We start from the raw sequence: 24,807 nt of genomic DNA, 5'->3' as shown, positions 1-24,807 counted from the left end.
TTTCATATTTGCAGACTAGTGCAGAGTTTAACACAAAAAGACTCAACACATCACTGCTTTGTTAGACTGAGGAACAACAAAGAAGGTGACAGTGTTTTGTTTTCTCATATGATGCCACAGAGCAGAGTCAAAGAGGAACCTGGAAATAAATACATGAATGTGGCATAGTAAATACTGCCTGCTCTTTTCTGTCACCTGACTTTCTACCTATCTCCCAGGAATCAAAAAACACACCCCATATACAGAGGACGTGTATCATATTTGTAATAAAGTAACCTTTATTCCCAGAACAGCTAAGGCATATATATTTCAGAGCCGGACCCGAGAGTAATGACGCCCCCTCACACACAAAGTAAAGGGAGAATTTTCATTCTCTGGTTTCTACTTGCCCTGTTTCCCCTGTTCTGAGGAAATACGGGCTTTTGAGGACTAGATTCTTTTTAAATAGCATTTTTTTAGGACACGTTTACTGTCTGATTATGTCTTGACATAGTCTTTGGCACTCTGTACACTTTGTTTGCTTAATTAATTAAATGATTCTGTTAAAGAATGTTCCATTTTCTTATTTCAGAACAAAATTAATCATATAGTATTAAAAGACCTGCTTGATCCAATAAAAGAACTATATGAGGATGTCAGAAGAAAAGCCTTAATGAGATTGGAATATGAAGGTCTGCATAAGAGTGAAGCTATCACAACTCCTGGCGTGAGGTTTTATAATGATCCAGCTGGCTATGCCATGAATAGATATGCATATTATGTCTGCTACAAATGCAGAAAGGTATGCTACAAATTATACTATGAAGTTTTAAGAACTAGACATTACCTGTATGATTAAGGAGTTGAATTGTGTAGTGATTTCTTGCTATTCCTATATTATACACTTGAAGTTAAAGATGAGAATACTTAGAACTTGGTGTAATGTTTCAAGATAAACTTAATTTGCCCTAAAGTTTTTTTGCTTTCTTCTTTTTTTTGGGGGGAGGTGTTATTTACCTAAATAAACTTTTTCCAAAACATGTAATTATATTCCAGTAGAAAAACTACTTCCTGTCAGTAATAACTTCCTGTCTTCCCAGTCGGTTCTTGAATAAGCTCTAGCTTCGTTCTCTTAGCCATTGCCCTTAGTCTTCCTTCTGTGGCTTCCAGGAATTCTCCCGTTTGATGCCCTCCTTTGGGGCTAACTCCCTCATCAGGTTCTTCATTCACCTACCTCAGACATACTTGTTTTCTCTGGTTAATAATAGCTCTTTATCTTTGGTGACCGCTGGTATCTCAGTGTGTTTGCCTACCACTTACACCATTATGTTTGAGATTTGGTACAAATATCAAATCGCCTAAGACATTTGAATTCCTCACAGGTCTTTCAAAGTTCACATGTCTGGTATTTTATTCATCAACCTCAAATCCCCCAGTCTCTAATCTTTATTTACAAAGTCCTATCAATTCTGTCTCCAAATCTTTGTTCAGTCCTTTTTTTTATTACATCGTTTTACTTTTTTTTTCTTCCCAGTACTGGGGATGGAAACCAGGGGCATTCTACCTCTGAGCTACATTCCCAGCCATATTTTTTTTTTGTCTTTTTATTTTTGAAACAGAGTCTCTCTGAGTTGCAGAGGGCCTCGCTAAGTAGCTGAGGATATCCACTAACCACAATCTTCTGGTCTCAGCCTCCCGAATGCTGGGATTACAAGCGTGTCCCACCTCCCTGGCTTTTTCTATTACATCTTCAGCAATCATTTTCTTTGGTAATTATAGTAGTCCTCCTACTTAACTCATGTGGAGCCCCTTTTAAGCCCCCTATTTGATCCTAATACTTACACTGCTACTAGTAGGTTAACATATCTAGACCTCAAATCTACTTTGGATCATCCCTCTCATCCCCCACTGCTCTAGCGTTCGCACCCTTGCATCCCCACCTCAGGCATGTTCGCTCACTCACTGTTGCCTCAATGCCATTGCATAGGCTCTCTCTCCTTATGGAAGGTTCTACTCTGCCTTCTACTGCACGTGTTAGTCTTACCTACCACCTCACCCCCGTATACACATGCTCACGTGCCAAATCTGTTTTATCCTGCGTCAGAATTCAGCTCAGCTTTCCCCTCTGATGTGCTCACACCTCTCCACATCGCCCCCACCATGCATTTTGTTATCATGCATCCATCCCTCATTGCTCTCAACCAGCATGATTACCTGGCCACGTGTCTCTGCCCCGCTTGATGAGCTCCAGGAAGACAAAGACCATGTTCTTTCATTTCTCTCTCTCTAGTACTTGACACTTACTAAATAGTTAGAGAATAATGAGTGAATGAATGACTAAATGAATGATGAATAGTCCTACAATATAACAAAAAGAAAATACAGTGAATGGAAGGATAAATAGTTAGATGATAGCAAGGAGGGTAGACAAATCTGCATATACTCAAGGAAAGACCAGTGTACATTTGAGAAAAATGTACACATTATTTCTTTGTGTTTAATGTGCTAAACTTCATAAATGAATATTGTGCTGCCACAGGGATACCAAATGTTCAAGAAACCAAGCAGAGGTTATAGAAAAGTGAAACAACTGGAATAAGCATAGGCCCCAAGATAAATTGAAATACTTCTAAGGCCAGATTTAGCTGGCAGATGACCATTTATAACCTCTGCATCAATGGAGCCTGTCTTTTGACCTGTTTTTCTAGTACAGATAATAGATTTATATTGACTCAGCTTCTTTATTCCCAATTTTGACTTCGCTTTTTGACGGTGGAACATGATGTACATGCAAATTGTCCCAATTTCTTGGCCTCATTTATTTTGTGCCCAGAGCACATACAAGTAAATCATCCATCATGGTAATTGTATCTATTCAAGTGTCTATATTTAATAACATTAAATTTCTTCTTTTTAAGTATGAGTGATTGAATAACATTAAATTTCTTCTTTTTAAGTATGAGTGATATTGTGAATAGAGTTACAAATTTTGCCTTTCCTTTTAAAAGATGTTTGTGTTATCAGAAAGAAGCTTAAAATTGATTGTTCTTATTTTTCATTAGTACAATTCTATACTAATAATTTATGTTGAGCATACTTTTTGTTCTACACTATTATAGTTTAGGAATTACAAGCATATTTTTAAAGGAGCAGAAGGGGTTATATTATTTACTGTTTCAAAGTGAGGAAAATTACCCAAACTTTGCCCTGAAAAAGCAATTTATATTTACTTAATATTGTGTTCTTGATATGTATTTGGAATCTTACACATTTTCTTTTCATTTTGCTTTGATGGTAACAATATTTGAACTCGTTTTTGAAAGCATGAATCTATTTCAGAATTGAAATAGCTTTACTTCCTACCCTCATCTACCCTAGCAATATGTGGAGGAGTGCATTTGGCTGCAAGCCATGGCATCAGTATTTCTAAGACCTCTTGATCTTACTTTGGCTGTACCCATAGATTTCCCATGCCAGAATTTTCTTTTTTCCTGCTATAATATAAATATGGTCTCGTCATAGGCATATTTTGGTGGTGAAGCTCGCTGTGATGCTGAGGCTGGACAAGGGGATGATTATGATCCCAGAGAGCTCATCTGTGGTGCCTGTTCTGATGTTTCCAGGGCTCAGGTGGGCAGAACGTTTTATTATGCTGTAGAAAAATTAAAGTTCTCCCCCTGCCCTTAAAGTGTGGGGTGGGGGTACTAGGGATTGAACACAGGGACATTTTTCCTCTGAGCCCTAACCCCACACCTCACCCTTTTATTTTGAAACAGGTTCTTACTAAGTTGCCAAGGCTGGCCCTGGGATTGCATGTGCCACCACACCTGACTGAAATTCTATTTTTAAAATAATATAAGCTGGGTACAGTGGCACACACCTATAATCCTAGTACTTATAAGGCTGAGACAGGAGGATCACAGGTTCAAGGCCAACCTTAGCTTCTTAGTGAGCTCCTGTTTTAAATTTAAAAAAAAAAAAAAGGGCTGAGGGGGATAAGTATGGTTCAGAGATAGAATGCCCCTGGGTTCAATCCTCATTACAAAAAATAAAATAACAATATAACCAATATGACAGGTATTTTCCCCAATGTTTCCTGCATTGTATAATTTTCCAAATTGATTCATGTGTGGTATTTGGATAGTATTTTTGTTTTACAATTTATCTTCCATGAAATGACAACCATATTTAAACAAGGAACAAATTTACTTACTTTTATAAACCTGTAGTACAGCTTTTTGCTCTTCTCCTTGTCAATGAGATCTTCACAATGCATCTATGAGATTGGGAGATGAGTGAAATGTTATTAATTTTAAATTTAACAGACCAATAAACATTCATAAGAAAATTAAATAGTTGACATTAAGTCATATCTGTCATGCTGGATATGGAATTAAAATTGGGGGATATTTTTTCCCAGTTCTTTTGGGCAAAACCATACATTAATTTTTTAACATGTATATTATCAATTTTCAGAGCTATATATATTTTCAAAATATAAATTAATGAACTGTGTATATAACTATCTTAAGTATAGTTGAAATGGTCTCACTGTAATCTTTTTTTTTTGTCTCTTCTTTTGGTATAGATGTGTCCCAAACATGGCACAGACTTTCTGGAGTATAAATGTCGCTACTGCTGTTCAGTGGCTGTCTTTTTCTGTTTTGGAACAACACATTTCTGTAATGCTTGTCATGATGATTTTCAGAGAATGACTAGCATTCCCAAGGAAGAACTACCACACTGTCCTGCAGGTACATTTTAAATATCTTAGGATCACAATTGTGATCTACTTGATATCTGGTTTTATTTAAATATTATATTGGAACTCTGTCTCAAGTGATGGAAACCCAATTCAAACTAGCCTAAAGTATCAGAGAATGAATACCTCGACCCTGCAAGCTTATGACTTTCTGAGTGAACTAGAGAGTGAAGGTCATCCTCGTGAGTGAGGAGTGAGCAGCATTAATAGAGCAGATCTCTTGAGAAATGAGAATGAAGTTCTCGGGGTTAGTAAAAAGACTGCTGTTCAGCATGGCAGAGTCGTGTGAAGTTTGATATTCTAAATTAGTGATAGAACCCTGTAAAAGGATTTGGGCTCTAAAGTGCATGATGTACTTAAACATATCGATGTCAGTCACTAAGCCAAGCATAGGAAGGAAGGATGGGGAGGGAATGGGGTGGGGGTCAGATAAGGGCTAATTGAGTGATGTGTGCATGTATGTCTCCACAAGTCTTTTATCCCATTAAGATGTATGACTACAATGCACCAATAAAATGTTTTTTTTTAAATAATTTGGGGGTGGGTGTTAAGAAGCCATAAAATAGACAAGTGATTTGATCTCCCATGGCTGGGAATTGGCAGCATAGTGAGCATCAGAAAGCCAGGGGAATAAACGGACTCACCTGGAGTACAGGAGAAATGATGGCCTATGGAGGTCAGGCGGAGGAAGAAAGGAATGTGAAACCAAGAAGAGTAAAACTTTGGAAAAGGTAGGGAGGCCAGTCAAATCATAGTGAGGTGGAATACTCAGCTTACCTACAGGGAGAAAAGTGAAAGGAGAGGTAAATACAACCAAAAAAAAAAAAAAAAAGAATTTTACACCAGATATATCTGCACTTAGTAAATATTTAAGTACATAAGACACAGTAGAGGGCGTTGTGAGAGCTAGGAAGCAGACCCTCCCATCCCTGGCTAGACACAATGCGAATGGTAGGCTCCAAGGGAAGGTGACTGTGCCCCTCAGGCTCACCAGTGCGTCTGCTCTTCACCAGTCCCAGCCCTGGCCTATACCTGCATCTGATAGCAGAATAGTAAAGGGGAATGTACGAGGTTATTCACTGCAGCGTTGCTTGTAACACTAAAAGTAAAAATGTATAAACAGTACTAATATCTAGCACCACAAAAAAAGAAAATAACATCCGAATAACATAAAATAACATCCTAATTTTTGTAAGAAAGTGAGAATATACTCATTTATGTTTGCATTTAAAACACTAGAAAAAATAAACGAATAAAATTGATTAACTACCAAGAAAAATGGGAAGATAGTGGCAGAGGTGGTAGAAAGGTGGGGACATGACTTCTGATTATAAATAATTTTTAACAGGTTGATTCTTAAACTATTGAATGTATTACTTATTTTAAAAATAGGATTTTTTAAGTATGACTACTTGTTACCCTTGCTGTGTCAAATTAAAATTATTATATTTTGCTTCCTCAAAACCTTTTTTTTGTGGTACTGGGGATTGAACCCAGGGGTACTCTACCTCTGAGCTACACCCCAGTCCTATTTTATCTTGTCTTATTATTTTATTTTGTCTTAATTTTATTTTATTTTTTTTAACAGGCTTGCTGAGGGCTTTGCTAAATTGCTGGCTGAGGCTGGCCATGAGCCTGCAATCCTGTCTCAGCTTTCCAAGTACAGGAATGCATCACACACCCAGCTACAAAACTTTATTTTAAAGGCATAAGTTGCAAAGTGTGGTGGATCAAGCTTGGAATCCCAGTACATGGCAGGCTGAGACAGGAGGATCACAGGTTCAAGGCCAGCCTCAGCAACTTAGGCCCTCTGCATCTAATGAGACCTTGTTTCAAAATAAAATAACACTAATAATCTGATTTCCATTTTGCCAGTGTGTATTTTTCTTCATTGAAAGTAGGATAGCAGCAACATGGCCTCTGTTTTTTACATAAAATAATTTTCTGCCAGGTTGAATGGAGAAGTTTTTGCTCATCAAAGATTTAAAATGACATATCTAATTCATCTACTAACAGAAAAAGATCTAAAGCCAGGCGTAGTGGTGCACATTTGTAATCCCAGTACTTGGGAGGGTGAAAATTCACAGGAGGATTGCAGTTCACAGCTTGCTTCAGCTACTTAGGCCCTCTGCAGCTTAGTGAGACCCTGTTTCAAAATAAAGAATGAAAAATAGGGCTGGGGGTATAGTTTGGAGGTAGAATGCCCCTGAGTTCAATCCCCAGCACCACAAAAAAAAAAAAAAAAAAAAGAAAGAAAGAAAGAAAGAAAAAGATCTGTAGCTCATAGTTGTTCTCTCTAGGCAGGATATTGTGGGTAAGGGACCGTGTCACTTCGTGTGTGTGTGTGTGTGTGTGTGTGTGTGTGTGTGTGTGTGTGTGTGTGAGAGAGAGAGAGAGAGAGAGAGAGAGAGAGAGAGAGAGATAAAAATTTTTATGAAAGATAGACAGTTTTACAAATTTTTTAATTTTATATCTTGTAGCCATGGTCATGTTATTTATTGGACTAACCTATCAGTGGTTTATATTTATATGAAGTTCATGTGTGTGTATATGTGTATTTTTCAAAAGCTGTATTTCTTTACTTTCTACAAAACTTGCACAGGTCCCAAAGGCAAGCAGCTAGAAGGAACTGAGTGCCCACTCCATGTTGTTCATCCACCCACAGGGGAGGAGTTTGCCCTGGGGTGTGGTGTGTGCAGAAATGCTCACACTTTTTAGAATACTCAGATCCTTTGTCTACGGAGAGAAAAGTTGCCTTCATCCCCAAGAGGATGCGGTGAAGTTTAAACCCTGCTCAGGATAAGGACGGGACCATTTTTACATCCATGAAAATGAACCATTCACAGTGCAAGAAGGATGCCAAATACCATGTACATAATTCTTGCTATGGAAAATTTCTCTCTTATTTTGGTTTATCTTCTTTTGAACCAGGACATCAAACTTGTGAGGTGTTTGCATGTGGCCATTACCGTCTTTGGCCTGTGGAGCATTGGACATTTATAGATAATTGATATAAAAGAATCGCCATACCCATGGACTAAGAATGATGCTGGGTTTCAAGCAAAAAAGAAAAATAATCATTGTTTATTGTATACTGCCTTTTTGTAATCCTGTACAATTGCATCACGGGTGGGGATAAAAAGAGGAATATTCTGGTTTATTTCCTAGACTGTTATTTAAAAAAATTGTGTTAGGACAGCATATAAATGTAATAAGTATCACACTGTATATAAAGATATCGATGTTTGTCCTGTATAAGAATTACTAAATTACAAATGCAGTTTCATTTAAACTTCTAGGTTAAGTTTGAGCCTGAAATTTTAATGAAGTGCAATACTGAGTGTGCCTCATTATCTTGCAGCTGTAAACATTGGAATGTACATGTCAATAAAACCACTGTACATTTTTATACAGTGATGAAGCCTAGCATCTGTGTGATGTGTTGCTTAAGAAACAAAATTGAAACAACGTTAGGTTTAAAAAAAAATCCACCCAAAAGTTTTGGAAAGAAATTTATTATTGTGTTTAAAGAAATTATGAAGCTTTCATACTTTTAAGAGAAAGTAAGAGTAGTAATAGCACAATGTTGGAATCATTTTTTCATAAACATAAGTCAAAGAGAGGAAAGCACTTAAGAAATAAATAAACCGGGTGTGGTAGCCACGCTTGTAATCCCCGTGCTTGGGAGGCAGAGACAGGAGGATCACGCAGGTTCGAAGCCAGCCACACTGGCTTAAGAGACTCTGTTTCCACATAAAAAAGTTAAAAAATAGGTCTGGGAGTGTAGCCCGTGGGAGTGTATCCCGGAGGTAGAAGGGCTTCCAGGAACCCTAGTACCACCAAAAAAAAAAAAAAAAGAGGAAGGAAGAAAGGAAATTTAACCAGTAACTTTTTTTTTTTCTTTTGTATTAGGGATTGAACCCAGAAGCATTCTACCTTGGAGCTACACCCCCAGCGTTTGTTTGTTTATTTGTTTGTTTGTTTGTTTGTTTGTTTGTTTGTTTTGAGATGGTCTCCCTAGTTTGCTGAGGCTGCACCTGTGGCCCTCCTGGCTCAGCCTCCCAAGTACTGGGATTACAGACATCTGCCACCATACCCAGCTTGACTTTTTATAAAATAAAATCATTAGTCTTTTCTAAAAATAAAAGTGTGTATAGGTAGATTGTTTCCCCCCTCTACCTTGGAATCATGAAATTGCTAAATTATTGATTTATAATTCATCATAAATCAAATTATATTTATTTCATGAGATTTAACAAAGATTTTTATCTTTTATTCTAAATCCCCCTGTTAGAAATAATTTGTCAATATAGAAATAATTGGCAAATGTAATGACATACATTGAGGTTTTAGGAGAAGGGAACCTTAATATATAAAGAAAGGTCAGATCTGCCCACAAATAACTATTTTATACATGGTGGCGCACGTTTGTAATCTCCATGCTTGGGAGGCGGAGACAGGAGGATCCCACAGGTTCGAAGCCAACCACGCTGGCTTAAGAGACCCTGTTTCCAAATAAAATATAAAAAATAGGTCTGGGAGTGTAGCCTGGAGGTAGAAGGGTTCCATCCCCGGTACCACCAAAAAAAAAAAAAAAAAAAAAAAAAATTTTTTTTTTTTCAGGAGTCCCTCTGGTATTACCACTACTCCCTAGCTTGGACATATTAGAGAAAACATATGTCCCTTCTCTTTCTGTGCTTGACTAACCTCACTTACCATAATGTTCTCTAGTTCCTTCCATCTTCTTGCGAATGCTATTATTTTATTTTTCTTTTTAGCTGAATAGAATTTCATTGTGTGTATTTCTCATAATTTTGCAATCCACTCATCTGTTGATGGAGATCTAGGTTGGTTCCATAGTTTGGCTGTTACGAACTGTGCTGCCATGAACATGGGTATGCATATGTTAACGTAGTTCTCTGATTTCAACCCCTTTGGAAAGATACCCAGGAGTGGTATAGCCCGATCAAATGGTGGATCTATTCCCAGTTTTCTAAGGAATCTCCATAGTGGCTGAACTACTTTGCACTCCCACCAACAGTGTAAAAGAGTTCCTCTTTCCCCACATCCTCGCCAGCGATTGTTGCTGTTTGACTTCTTATTTTGAAACAGATTATCATTGGGTTGCAAAGGACTTCACAAGGTTGCTGAGGCTGGCCACAAACCTGGGATCCTCCTCAGCCCCTCTGTCGTGGGATTACAAGAGTGCACCATCACGAACAGCTTGAGTGGTTTTTTTGTTTTGTTTTGTTTTGTTTTGTTTTGTTTTGCAGTATGGGGATGGAACCCAGGGGCATTCAACCTCTCAGCTACACCCCCAGCCCTATTTTTTTATTATTTAATTTGAAACAGGAATTCACTGAGTTGCAAAGGGCCTTACTGAGTAACAGGCTGTCTACAAACCCGAATCCTCCTGTCTCAGCCTCCCAAATGCTAGGATTACAAGCGTGCACCACCACGGCCGGCCTCAAATGGCATTTTGAAGAGTAAGGAGCATAGATGTGGAGAATAGCATGAGAAAAACATAGAAGAATCTAATATGAGATCAGAAAACAATGAGTAGTCTAACAGAGTATACAGACTCAGGGTTGGCTTAACATGTTTCCCAGAAGCACAATATAGGTAGAGAGACTAACACTGTCCCTAGGTGTACCCCAGAAAAACGAATGGAAACTATAGTGAGGCCTTGGAAAATATGTTTGGCTTAACTTGAGAAGGTCACGGAAATATAAGACTCCATTGACTTTCAAGAAGTGTAAGGAATACCAACGTGCACCCACTAACTGCTGACAAATTAATCAGCTCCACTTTGTAAATTATAATGGAAAAGAAAGGAAACTATCAAGAACTAGGTTAGATGAGCAATCTAAGGGTATTTTTCTAATAAGGAAAGAGAAGCAGCAAAACCCTATGATTCACAATGACTTGACCTTCACTTATGAGGAAACCATCTTTGATCATATGATCTCTAGCATTTCAAAGAAGAGAGGGATGCCTGCTTTGGCTCAAGTATCCTATTTGTAAAATTAAAAAAATGCTCTGTGTAATCACAATAGCATTAGTGAGTTTTTCTGGAAATAAACCATTTCTTATTATATGTTCAGGTCTAAGAAAAGCCACTTTTCTTAAACAGTTTCCTTGGCTAGATTGAGAGTGTTTAACAGATAACTTTTTCTAGTGCTAGCAGAAGCACTTTCACTGCATTTTATTGAAGCAGAAATTTAGATTTGAACATTGGATAATTGTCATACACTATAGGGTTTGGGGAAAACAGAATCGCTCTTTGGGAATTTGGACAGTAAGAGTCTTTCCTCTGGATTTTGTTCTACATGTGACATATGGTAGCTTGTGCTTTTTCTCCTGGTTAGGTTTTTTAGTCCTGATATATTCCTATTCTAGCAGGCTTTCTCTCTTGCTCTCGCTTTCTTTTTAATCTTTCTTTCTCTCGTGTGTGTTATTACTGAGTTTTGGACTGAGGGGCATTCCACCTCTTGAGCTACACCCCTAGCCCTGTTTTCTTTTTTTTTTTTTAATTTCAAAACAGAGTCTTGCCGGGCGTGGTGGCGCACGCTTGTAATCCCCGCGCTTGGGAGACAGAGACAGGAGTATCGCGCAGGTTCGAAGCCAGCTGCACGCGCTGGCTTAGGAGACCCTGTTTCCACATAAAAAAAAAAAAAGTATTAAAAAATAGGTCTGGGAGTGTAGCCCATGGGAGTGTAGCCCAGAGGTAGAAGGGCTTCCAAGAACCCCAGTACCACCAAAAAAAAAAAAAAAAAAAACAGAGTCTTGCTAAGCTGTAGAGGGGAGGATCTGACTGAGTTGCTGAAGCTGGCTGTGAATTTACAACCCTCCTTTCTCACCCTCCCAGCTACTAAGACTACAGGTGTGCGCCAACACACCTGATTTATTATTTTATTTCAAAACAGGGTCTAAGTTGCTGGGGACTTCACCAAGTTGCTGAGGCTGGCCTCGAACCTGTACTCCTCCTGTTTCAGCCAAGTATTAGGATTAATGTGCACCACCATGTTCAGCTTGAAGGATTCTATTCAGTTTTCATTCACAATGTTTATCAATTTGCCTCAGACTCTCTCTCTGGGAGCTGGGGTACGTGTGCAGCTCAGTGGTTAAGGGTGTGCGTGCATGAGGCCCTGAATTCAATCCCCAGCCCTGAAAAATAGAAAAAGGGAAAAAAAGCCTTTCTTCCCACCATGTGTGTCACCACACTCTATCTGGACATGGTCACGTTTGTCTCTGACGGCAGCCATCTGATGGAACAGTTCCCTGAACACTGCCGACCTCACATGAAGGCCGGAGCGTGGCCTGCCTGCGTGACCTTGAATCAACCACTTGTTCTCAGTTTTGATTTCTAAGAAGTAATTGCAAATCCAAGTCAAATGAGAGTATTTACAGGAGTGTTTCATCCCGCAGTAAAATACTACTCAGAAGAGTGAAGGAGAGATGAGCAATTATCCAAAAGCTCCTAAATTGCAGACATTGAATTAAGCATTTGATTTAGTCCTCCCAGCACATCCCAGCATTAAGCATTTATCTCTCCTTTTTTTGTTTGGAGAAGTGACTTGTGCTAGATTCCCGCTGTATTCGCAAAAACAAACAAACAAAAATCCGACATTCATCCAGAACCTTTTTTTTTTTTTTTTTTGCAGTACTGGGATTGAACCAAGGGGCATTCTATTTTTTATTGTTTATTTTGAAACGGGGTCTCACTGAGTTGCAAAGGGCCTCACTAAATACCATACCTGAGGCTGTCCTCAAATGGCAGTCCTCCTGTCTCAACCTCCCAAATGCTGGGATTACAAGTGTGCACCACCACACCCTGCTTCTCTTCCAATTTTTTACTCTTCTTGGTTTTGCATTCCTTCTTCCTCAGCCCGACCCCCATAGACTACAGTTTCTCCTGTACTCTGGGTGAATCCATTTATTCCCTGGCTTTCCGATGCTCACTATGCTGCCAATTCCCAGCCATGCGAGATCAAATCACTTGTGTATTTTATGGCACTGGTTCCATCCAGAAGTGTTGGGAGTTGAACCCAAGGGCATTCTACTTCTGTCCTACACCCCCAGCCCTATGTTATTCTTTATTTTGAAACGGTCACACTAAGTTGCAGAGGGCCTCACTCAGTAGCTGAGGCTGGCTGTGAACCTGTGATCCTTCTGCCTCAGCCTCCCAAGTACTGGGTTTACACGTGTGTGCCACCTCGCCTGGCTGTAGGTTCGCTTTTTACATCCTGTGCATGAGAGTTGGTGAGCTGTGGTTCACTTTTTACCCAGCTCACATCCAGAGCCATCTATCCCTAAAGCCTAAGCTTTTCCTGCTACGTGATGCTATTACTATTACATTACCAGTGGTTCTATGAAAAGAATTTATGAAATAGTGCCTAGACACTTGTAATATGGGCAGAGTTGCAAAGAGGACGGGATAGTCTTTGCCCCCAGGTGCTGTCAGGGGTGCAGCTGAGACCTCCTCACAGAGACTCGTTCCCTGACGGCCTCCAGCTACAGCACCTGCAGCACACACCCCGGCGCTGACCCAAAGCCACACTGCCAGGACAGCTCCAGCCAACCTCAGAACACGACTGCCATTCGAGGGCCTGGCCACTCCTGCCCAGGCAAGCGCAAGTGACCTTCATGGGAAACTTTGCACCAGACCAGGCAAGCGCAAGTGACCTTCATGGGAAACTTTGCACCAGACCAGGCAAGCGCAAGTGACCTTCATGGGAAACTTTGCACCAGACCAGGCAAGCGCAAGTGACCTTCATGGGAAACTTTGCACTAAACCTTGGGCTGGCTGAGACCCACGCAGAGCTTCCCCTGCAGCCAGAGGCTTTTCCAACAGAGCTTCTTTCCATTTCCCTCTCCTGAAGACCTTGGACCTGCATCACCATCTCAAAGCCTCCTCCACCCTTAGTCTCCCAGAAGCCTCATTCCCAACAGACTCCTACACTTTTTCATCTTGGTATGTTCTTCCTAGAGGGCCTGACACAGGAGGAAAATGCATTTTAAATGTTGTATTCAGCCAGGCATGGTGGCGCACACTTTTAATCCCAGTACTTGGAAGGCTGAAATAGGAGGATTGCACAGGTTAGAAGCCAGCCTCAGCTACTTAGTGAGACTCTGTTTCCAAATAAAGTATAAAGTAAGTCTTGGAGTATAGCCTGGAGGCAGAAAGCCCCTGGTTTTCATTCCCAATACCACAAAATAATAAATAAATAAATAAATAAATAAATAAATAAATAAATAAATAGATGTCATATCCATCATCCATTCAGTTCACAAATAAAGCAGCATAAGAAAAACAGATGCACTATAAAAACTGGAGGGAGTCACAGGGAAGAGAAATTAGGAAAGAAAGTAAAAGCCAAGTGGGTGGTCAGCGTCCAGTAAATAACCATGTATGCTTATGCAGTTGCTAAAGAACAGGCCACCAACTCCACAGTAAGTTTTACAGCTAACAAGTAGGATAAGAAATGTTTGGGTGCAACATGTCCATTTCCTAAAAAAAAAAGAAAAAAGAAAGAAAAAAGCAAATGCAAGTAGATTCATGAAAGATACATAGGTTTTGACAAGCAGGTAAAGAGGAGAAAGTATTGCCGGCTGAGAACTACTGACAGGCTCCTCAGAAGCACAAGCAAGCTCTCTTGCTTCATTGGTTCACCTAACACGAATGTGAGGGCCGGTTACAAGTGTGCACTTGGCAGGGCACTCACCAGGATGGGAGCTGGGTCCCTGTTGCTTAGTAATCAATCATGCCTTCCCCACAGACAGTGCTTGAATGAGGTAGTGAGTTATTGCAGACACACGCAGCACTGAGCTAGGTGCTGGGATGAGATATTCACAGGACATCAGTACAGAAAGGTGTAAATAATGCGGTGTTATGAAGAACTGCAATTGATATTTTTATAAGGTAAAACTTTAGCTGACTATGGTAGTAAATACTAGTGATCTCAGTAACTTGGATAACTGGGGCAAGGGGATCACAAGTTCAAGGCCAGCCTGAGCAACTTGCCTCCAAGTAAAAAAATAAAAAGGGCTAAAGGGAAATAGCTCAGGGGTAGAGCATCCTCGCTTTCGATCCCCAGGCACCACAAAATTAAAAAGACAAAACATTTACTGAAAACTCACTATAGCCAAGCAGCATGCTGATGGGAATGTAAGACAGAGTAACAGCCCCCACAATCTCCCCACACCTTAATCCCCAGGATAATGAAAATGCCGCCCTTACGTGGCAACTGGGACTTTGTAGATGTGATTGAGGACACAGACTTTGAGATAAGATGAGACAGGGTTAACCTGGTGAGCCCAGTGTGATCCAAAGGGTTCTCATCTGGGAAAGAGAGCCACAAGAGCACCAGAATCAGAGGAGAGAGAGAGAGAGAGAGAGAGAGAGAGAGAGAGAGAGAGAGAGAGAGAGAGAGAGAGAGAGAGAAAGAGAAAGTTAGTTTTGAAAACAGACACTACACACGACACTGCTGGCTTTGAAGATGGAGAAAGGGGTCCAAGTGCAGAGGGCCTCAGAGCTGGAAAAGGAAGCAGATTCTCCCCTAGAGCCTCCGGGAGGAACACAGCTCTGCCGACACCTAGGTTTTTATTCCATTTTAACCTTCTAATCACCAGAACTATTGTTTTGAGCGACCATGTCTGAGGTAATTTCTTGCAGCAGCTGTAGAAAACAGATACAGTGGGCTGTGGTACATTATCACCTTAAATCTTTCAAAACTTTCAGACTATTATTATCCTTTTGCAAATAAGGCATGTAAAAAAGAGTGAGAAAAGTCTCACAGAGAAAAAGGATGGAGAATGTCCTGTTAACTTTTATATTGATTACACGTGGGACTCATATTTAGATTCACTAGTTTAAGTAAAATAAATTAATAAAAATAATTTTACCTGCTCCTTTTAACTTTTTTTTAAAATGTGGCTTCTACAAATTTTTAAATTACCTATGTATATATTTCTAAATGAATAGGGAGGGCCCAAATTTTTATTCTCACCAGTTTGACATTGCCACTTAATCACTGAACTTTTAAATAAAACTCATTTAACTGATATATAAAACATAGTTATTAATGGGATAACTTGATTTTTTGTTTGTTTTGGGGGTTTGATTCTGGAGATTGAGCCCAGGGACATTCTACTTCTGACTTATACCCCCAATCTTTATCATTTTTCCTTTGGAAACAAGGTCTTGCTAGGGTGCTGAGAATCTTGCTATGTTCCTGAAGCCGACCTCGAACCTTTGGTCCTCCAGTCTCAACCTCCAAGTACTAGGATTATAGGCATGCACCACCAAGCCTGCCTGTGATGTTTTGATACATTATACTTTGTCTAATCTTATATCAGATTAATCATATCTAACTCTACAGATGTTCATTATTTGTTCATTGTGAAAACATTCAAAATTCTTTCTTCTAGCATTTTTTTAAATATATAGTACTTTTATTATCTATAGTCACACTATGGTATAACTGCACCAGAACTGCTTAACTTCAATGATTGTTTCTTTTTTCTTTTTCTTCCTTTTTTTTCTTTTTTTTTTTTTGTAAGAAACATACTCACATACAAACTTTAGGAAAATAACACAGAAAGCAGGTCAGAAGGTGGCTGGAAGACACTGCCCCAGAAAAGGCCATTTGGCAATTATGACTTGGGAAGAGTTGATAAAGGATATTCTTTTTTTTTTTTTTTTTTTTTTTTTTTTGCTGCTGCTGGGGATTGAACTCAGAGATGTTCTACCTCTGGAGTATACCCCCAGCCTTTTGACTTTTCATTTTTAAACAGGTTCTCCCTAAATTGCTGAGTCTGATCTCAAACCTATAATCCTCCTGTCTCAGCCTTACAAGTACTAGGATTATAGGTATATGCCACCATGCCCAGTAAGGCTTAATTCACTAATTTTTACCTATTTGCAAATATTTGAATATATTTTCTGGGTACAGTGTAATAATTTAGTATATACATACAATGTATAATGATCAAATTGGACCAATGAATATTTCCATCTCCTTAAATACTTATCATTAATTTGTGTTGGGAAGCTTCAAACTCATTTTTTGTAATTATTTATAAAATATATGATACACTGTAAAGTATAATCACTGTACTACACTATAGGACACCAGCATGTATACCTGTTTTCTTCTATATATATTCTACATATTCCACTGTGTATATATAATACATTTTTTTTATCCATCCATCTGTTGTCGGGACAACTCAGTTGATTCCAGATCTTAGCTATTGTGAACAGTGCTACCATAAACATGGGAATGCAAGTATCTCTTTGCTATACTGATTTATGTCCCTTTGAATATATAGTTATATTTGTAGTTTTTGAAGAAATTCCATAATCTTTTCCATAGCCTATTATTTTGCACTCCCCCAATGATGTATTATTCCCATTCCTCTGTATTCTTATCAGAATTTGTGATTTTTGTCCTTTCTATTATAGCTATTTTAACTGGGATGAGATATTATCTCATATGGGGTGTGTGTGTGTGTGTGTGTGTGTGTGTGTGTGTGTGTGTGTTACTAGGGATTGAACCTAGGGGCATTCTAACTCTGAGATTCCCCCCCACCCCAGCCCTATGTTATTATTTTATTTTGAAATAAGTTCTCCCTAAGCTACCGAGAGTCTCACTAAATTGCTAAGGCTGTCCTCAAACCTGCAGTCCTCCTGTCTCCGCTTTCCCAGCTCTAGGATCATAGTCATCCACCACCATGCAGTTTTGATGTTTATTTCCCTGGTGAATAGTGATGTTGAGGATTTTTCACCTACTTATTGGCCACTTGTACATCTTTTGAGAAACATCTATTTAGAGCACTGGCCCTCCCTTTTTCTTCTTAGACCAACATACTACAAAGCTATAGTAGCACAAACAGCAGAGGAACAGCAGAAAAAATCTTACATATAGAACAATGGAACAGAAAAGAGAAACATAAAATAATCCCACATACCTACGACAAACTGATTTTCAATAAAAGCACCAAAAGTGTACATTGGAAAAAGTACAACTTCCTCAATAAATACTGGGAAAACTGGCTATCCAACTATGGAAGAAGGAAACTAGATCCCTGCTCTCAACCATATACAAAAACTAACTCAAAATGGATCAAAGATCTAAAGGTAAGAAATGAAACTACTAGAAGAAAACAGAGGAAACCCTTCAAGACATTGGTCTAGGCGATCACTTTTTGGATACATCCCCCAAAGCACAGGAAACAAAAGCAAAAATAGACAAGTGGGCTTTTATCAACTTAAGAAACATTTATACCATGAAGGAAATAACAGACTGAAGAGACACCTACAGAGTAAGAGAAAACATTGGAAACTATTCATCTGAAAAGAATTAATATCCAGAATACACAAGGGACTAAAAATCAACATCATAAGAACCATCTGATATGGGTTGCTGGAGTCACGAGGCATACTTCTTTCCTTGGAGAAGTTTACAATCTTGCCTTGGGTAGGGTCGATACACAAAGATGTGGCTCATGATGAAAATGATAAACATTCAGCTGATTTTTCCAGAATGGGAGACTGAGGCTGGAGTACCTCAGAGGGCAGAAGTGGAGATGTGGAGGCAAGATGCCAAGAAAAGGTTGTCCAGGAGAGCAGCTGCATGCCAAGGAACTTCCCTGAAGCAAGAATTTGGTGTGCCCTATACCTCCCAATATGTTCACTATTTGTATTGTCTCTTTCCAGGTAGTATTTAGCAGGAAAACTTAAAATGAAGAAGGGTGGGCTCTAGACAACTGAATGTTCCTGAGGAGTACAGGAAATGGCAACAGGTTTGAATGCCTTCGTAGGGTAAAACATAGGTAACTTGGAGAGTCTTTATGTCAACTGAACTAAGTGTGGTGGGCCATTCCTATCATCTCCATATTTGGGAGGATGAGACAGGAGGACCAAGGTTTGAGGCTAGCTTCAGCAACTTAGTGAGGGCCCTTAGCAACTTACTGAGATCCTGCTTCAAAATTTTAAAAAATAAAATAAATAAATAAAATAAAACAAATAAAATTTAAAAAATAAAAGATAAAATAAATAAAATTTAAAAAAATAAAATAAATGTTGATTTATTTTAGGTTGGAGGCAGAATGCCTGTGGGTTCAACTTCTAGTACTGAAAAAAAAATTAATTTATTAGTGGAACATGTCTATAGTCCCAGGACTTGGGAGGCTAAGACAAGAGGATCACAGATTTGAGAACAACCTCAGCAACTTAGTGAGACTCTGTTTCAAAATAAAAAATAAATAAATTCAGGCTGGAGGTGTAGCTCAGAGGCAGAATGCCCCTGGGTTCAATCCCCAGTATTATAAAAACAATAAATTTTTTTAAGTAGTTGAAATGAGTACATCTCACAGATAAGAAAATGAGCAGACAAAAAGCCAGACATAAGAGAATGTAATTTGTATGATTCCATGTTAAAAAAAAAAAAAGTTGAGGAAACATATCTGTAGTGATAGATTTCAGAAGAGTGGTTACCTCTGAGAGGGGATTGTGCAAAAGAGAATAGTGGGTCACTGGGATATTTCATAACCCGCTCAGGACAGTGGGTACGTTGTGCAGAAATTCATCTCACTGTACAACTAAGATTAGTTCACTTCACTGTTTCTAAATTGCACCTCAATAAAGAGAAACAAAAAGTCATAGATGATTCAGCAGGTAAGCATGTTTGTGCCTAAGGTCAAATGATGGGCCTAAGAATATGCCTTTTGCCCTGCAAAGAGAGACACAGTGACTACTTTTAAGAGTTAGAAAAAATTCCATTCAGCACTTCTGGAAGATGAAAGAGAAGTGCTGGCCAGCCTTCCAAGGTCCATCAGCTCAATCCCTCACCACCCTCTTTCTCTTAGTTAATGAAGTGGGAACAAATGGCTGGGTGGCTGTGAATAAAGTTGTGGCAACTAAGAAGCTTTAATGTGTGTGTGTGTGTGTGTGTGTGTGTGTGTGTGTGTGTGTGTGTGTGTGTGTGTGTGTATTACTAGGGATTGAGCCCAGAGGCATTCTACCTCCGAGTTACACCCCCAGCCTTTATTTATTTATTTATTTATTTTTTAATTTAATTTTATTTTTTTGGTGGTACTGGGGTTCCTGGAAGCCCTTCTTCCTCTGGGCTACACTCCCAGACCTATTTTATATTTTTGAAACAGGGTCTCTTACGCCAGCACGGCTGGCTTCGAACCTGCGCGATCCTCCTGTCTCCGCCTCCCAAGCGCGGGGATTACAAGCGTGCGCCACCACGCCCGGCTTTATTTTTTGTTTTGAAACAAAGTCTTGCTACATTGCTGAGAGTCTTCCTAAATTGCTGGAACTGTCCTTGAATTTACAATCTTCCAGTGTCAGCTTCCCAAGTACTGGGATTACAGGCATGTGCCACCACACCAGGCTGGAAGCTTTGATATAATGGAGCACAGCATATGCCAGAATCCTGAGTTCCTCAAAAGAGGAAAAAAAGAAATATGTTCCTTATGTCTAGAAAGAGAGTTTGGCAAGTAATTTAATGGCCCAACTCACTGAGAGAGAGACTTTATACAGAGGCCAAGAAAAGAAGGGTCCCTGTAAATCTCAAGTACACTGTAGGAAAAATGTGTCCACTACTGTGGTACCATGGCTTGGAGCATGCACAAAAATGTGACCCAGAAGGTGGCTCGTGCCTGTAATCCAAGTGCCTTGAAAAGCTGAGGCAGGGGGATCGCAAGTTCAAGGCCAGCCCCTGCAATTTAGTGAGAACCTGTCTCAAAATAAAAATATAAAAGGAAGCCGGGTGTGGTGGTACACATATTTGGGAAGCTGACACAGGAGAATCGTGGTTTGTGGAAAGCCTCAGCTACTTAGTGAGGCCCTTTGCAACCAGTGACACCCTGTTTCAAAATAAAGAATAAGTCGGGCGTGGTGGCGCACGCTTGTAATCCCAGCGCTTGGGAGGCGGAGACAGGAGGATCGCACAGGTTCGAAGCCAGCCGCGCGCGCTGGTTTAGGAGACCCTGTTTCCAAAATGAAAATGTAAAAAATAGGTCTGGGAGTGTAGCCCGGAGGTAGAAGGGCTTCCAGGAACCCCAGTACCACCAAAAAAAAAAAAAAAAACAAAAAAACAAAAAACAAAAAACAAAAAACAAAATAAAGAATAAAAAATAGGGCTGTGGTATAGCTCGGAGGTAGAATGCCTCTGGGCTCAATCCCTAGTAATACACACACACACACACACACACACACACACACATCAAAGCTTCTTAGTTGCCACACCTTTATTCACACCTTTATTTGGGTGGTAGATTTCCTTGGTCCTTGTTTTTCCAAAACAAAAAACAAAATAAAATTAATTCAAGTGATACAGATAGGATAACCACCCCCTATAGACACAGGAAAGTTGAGTCCCACTAGCTTATGCTACTAGAGCCATGGCGATGGCCTGGGTTCAATCCCCAGTACCAGAAAAAAATAAAAATAAATAAAAAATTTAAAAAATGGTTTGGGGGTATACCTCAGTGGTAGAGGACGCGTGGGTTCAATCCCCAGTACTGAAAAAAAAAAAGTGACCTGGATATTATAATATAAAGAAGTACTATCTCTCAGAGTCATGACAGGGCAGGAAAGAACACAATTAGAAAACAAATTTTGAGCCAGGTGTGGTGGCACACGCTTGTAATCCCAGCATTCCAGAGGCTGAGACCAGAGGATCGCTGTTCATGGACAGCTTCGACTACTTAGTGAGGCTCTCCACAACTTAGTGAGACCCTGTTTCAAAATAAAGAATGAGACCCTGTTTCAAAATAAAGAATAAAAAATAGGGCATGGGGTGTAGCTTGGAGGTAGAATGTCCATGGGTTCCATCCCTAGACTTGCAAAAAGAAAGAAAGAAAGAAAGAAAGAAAGAAAGAAAGAAAGAAAGAAAGAAAGAAAGAAAGAAAGGGAGGGAGGGAGAAAGAAAGGAAGAAAGAAAACAAATTTTGTCTTAACTGGGCGTGGTGGCACATGCTTATAATTCCAGCATTTGGGAGGCTGAGAGAGAAGGATTATGGTTCATGGATAACTCAGCTATTTAGTGAGGCCCTTTGCAGCTCAGTGAGACCCTGTTTCAAAATAAAGAATAAAAAGTAGGGCTTGGGGGTATAGCTTGGAGGTAGAATGCCCTGGGTTCCACCCCCAGTACTTAAAAAAAAAAAAGAAAGAAATCAAAAGAAAAAGAAGAAAAAGAAAACAAACAAATTTTGTCTCAAAGAATCAGGCAGGCCTAAGCCTGGCGTGGTGGCACATATCTATAATCCCAGTAGTTTTATGGATCAATAGGGTAGTTTTATGGAGGATTGAAACTTATGTTTGAATCTAAGAATAGTTTTTTAAAGTGTTCAGAGAAAAGGTAGAATAATCTCTAATAACTCTCCTAAGCCAGGAATGGTGGCCCATGTCTATAGTCCCAGTACGTGGGTGACTGAGACAGGAGGACTGCTGGTTAAGGCCAGTCTCAGCAACTTAGTGAGACCTCGTCTCAAAAAGGAAAAAGAAAAAAATTAAAAAAGAGAGGTAGCCAGGCATGGTGGCACATGCTTTCAATTCCAGTACTTGGGAGGCTGAGTCAGGAGGATCATAGATTCAAAGCCAGTCTTAGCAACTTAGTGAGGCCCTCTGCAACTTTGTGAGACCCTGTTTCAAAATAAAGAATAAAAAATAGGGCTAGGGGTGTCGATCAGAGGTAGAATGCCCCTGTTTTCCATCCCCAGTGTGTGTGTGTGTGTGTGTGTGTGTGTGTGTGTGTGTGTGTGTGTGTGAATGATAGGGCTGAGGATATATCTCAGAAGTATAAGCCCCCTGGGTTCAATTCACAGTACCACAGGCACAGACACATACAAAGAATCAAATCTATCAGGCAGGTAGAATGGTCAGCTTAGGACACAATGCTGCACATGTTCATGGTGTTTCATTTCAAAATGCTCTCATGGGAGTTGTGAATACTAAATACAAAAATCTGTGGAACTGTAGAAGATGTTGGCATTGGGGTCAAAATGGGCTCTGTGAAAGTACCCACTTGGATAGAGTGGCTCCACTTGAAGCCAAAGATTTCCACGCCTTCTGGTAAGTGAAATGTGTGTTCATGGACTTCCAAAACCTGGACACAAGATGGGCATGGGGCACACATCTATAATGCCAGTACTTGGGAGGCTAAGACCGGAGGCCTGCAGATTCACAGCCAGCCTCAGCAACTTAGTAATGCCCTGTTTCAAAAATATAAAGGATTGGAGGTAGAATGCCCCTAGGTTCAATCCCCAGCAATGCACGCACAAGCACACACACACACACACACACACACACACGCACATATCCTGGGCACAACTTGTGGCCTAATTGAAAATAACCATATATTTGCCATTGTGGAATGAGATGGGATTCACTTAAGAAACAGGAAACTAAAGAGAGTTTCAATTCTCTGGATTCCATTCCAACCAATATGGAGGTAACCAATTAGCAAAGTAGACATGACAGGGGCTGAGGGCCTGAGAACTTGCATTTCACATTGGAAAACATATATAGAAGGTGAAGTAAGGGGCATGGGTGAAAGTAACAAAGAAATACAATTTGTTTGCACCTGCAAAGAATAGTTGAATAAATCCCTCTGGCAGTGAAAGAACATCCTTGGCTGGCAGCAAGTGTGTCACTGGGACTCTTCAGATAGAGGCTAAGAAGATGGACATCTGAAGCTGGGCGTGGTGGCACATGCTTGTAATCCCAGCATTTGGGAGGCTGAGACAGGAGAATCACGGTTCTCGGACAGCCTCAGCTACTTAGCGAGGCCCTTTGCAACTCACTGAGACCCTGTTTCAAAATAAAGATAAAAAATAGGGCTGGAGGTGTAGCTCAGAGGTAGAATGCTTCTGGGTTCCAAACTCAGTACCGAAAAAAAAGAAAAAAGGATTAAAAAACAAGACCCAAGGATCTGTTGAAGAGTGAAGAAACTAGAGTCGAATGTCAGATGACTTCAGCAGCAATAGATGTATTTACTAGAGAAGAATCCAGCTTGTGTCCACCATACACAGCTTCCTCCATCATCTGCTTTTTGTTCCATCCCGGCCTCCAGCTTATTGGAAAGTGCCACCCACATCCACAGATCTCCCCTCCCAATGTGTTGCCCCACATACCAGCCATCTCTGAACACACCTCACAGACACATCCAGAAGCGCCTTAACCCTAGGCCTGTCTCAAAGCAATCAAGTTGACAATATAAACCATCAACACAGCCATGTCAGGAAAATACCAGCTATCAGGTGGACTCCATGGAGGGAGGGATGCACATCAGATCGTGCTGGAAACCAGGCCATTGCCATGGCTCTAGTAGCATAAGCTAGTGGGACTCAACTTTCCTGTGTCTATAGGGGGTGGTTATCCTATCTGTATCACTTGAATTAATTTTATTTTGTTTTTTGTTTTGGAAAAACAAGGTTATCTTCTTTCAACCCCCATGCCACTAATCTTTACTAACACAATTGATAAGTGTAAATAAGTACTGACTGATTGAAAAACACGAAGTACAAGCTCCTTTCATTTATTTATTTATTTATTTATTTTTGGTGGTACTGGGGTTCCTGGAAGCCCTTCCACCACCGGGCTACACTCCCAGACCTATTTTATACTTTTTTATTTGGAAACAGGGTCTCCTAAGCCAGGGAGGCTGGCTCCAAATCAGCGCGATCCTCCTGTCTCCGCCTCCCAAGCGCAGGGATTACAAGGGTGTGCCACCACGCCCGGCCTACAAGCTTTTAAAAGAAAAGGTGAAATAAAATTTTTAACAATAACAGGGAAGGAGAGGGTATCTAATAGTTAAAGTGAACCAGGGTTCTTATCACGTGTAGGAGGACAGATTGTAATGAGCAAGAGAAAAGAACTACAATTGGAGTGTGACAGTGTATTCATCTGCTATCACAGTCACTGATTACACTTGCTGATTTGGTTTAATTTGTGTTTTGGTGATCATTCATACTGTTAACCTTGCTTCAAATACATGGGCCTATGATTGACCAGTTTTTCTTCCTCTAATAATTGTTATTGCCTTTTGCAG

General features: G+C 39.9%; 1 protein-coding gene across 2 annotated transcripts in view; it reads left to right on the top strand.

Annotated features, from left to right (window-relative positions):
• The window catches only part of MYCBP2 (MYC binding protein 2), a gene marked incomplete at both ends in the record, with an annotated part of 250,457 nt that extends 242,998 nt beyond the window's left edge, over positions 1–7,459 (top strand). For both annotated transcript variants that reach the window (XM_080689587.1, XM_080689588.1), the window contains 4 exons: positions 572–781; positions 3,502–3,609; positions 4,568–4,733; positions 7,344–7,459. In XM_080689587.1, coding sequence (XP_080545713.1) covers positions 572–781; positions 3,502–3,609; positions 4,568–4,733; positions 7,344–7,459 — 600 coding nt within the window. The remainder of the gene's footprint in view (positions 1–571; positions 782–3,501; positions 3,610–4,567; positions 4,734–7,343) is intronic.
• Positions 7,460–24,807: the final 17,348 nt, after the last annotated feature.

This window comes from Muscardinus avellanarius (assembly GCF_963383645.1).
Source record: "Muscardinus avellanarius genome assembly, chromosome: 2".
NCBI classification, from domain to species: domain Eukaryota; kingdom Metazoa; phylum Chordata; class Mammalia; order Rodentia; family Gliridae; genus Muscardinus; species Muscardinus avellanarius.
This window is presented reverse-complemented; position numbering and strand designations above follow the sequence as displayed.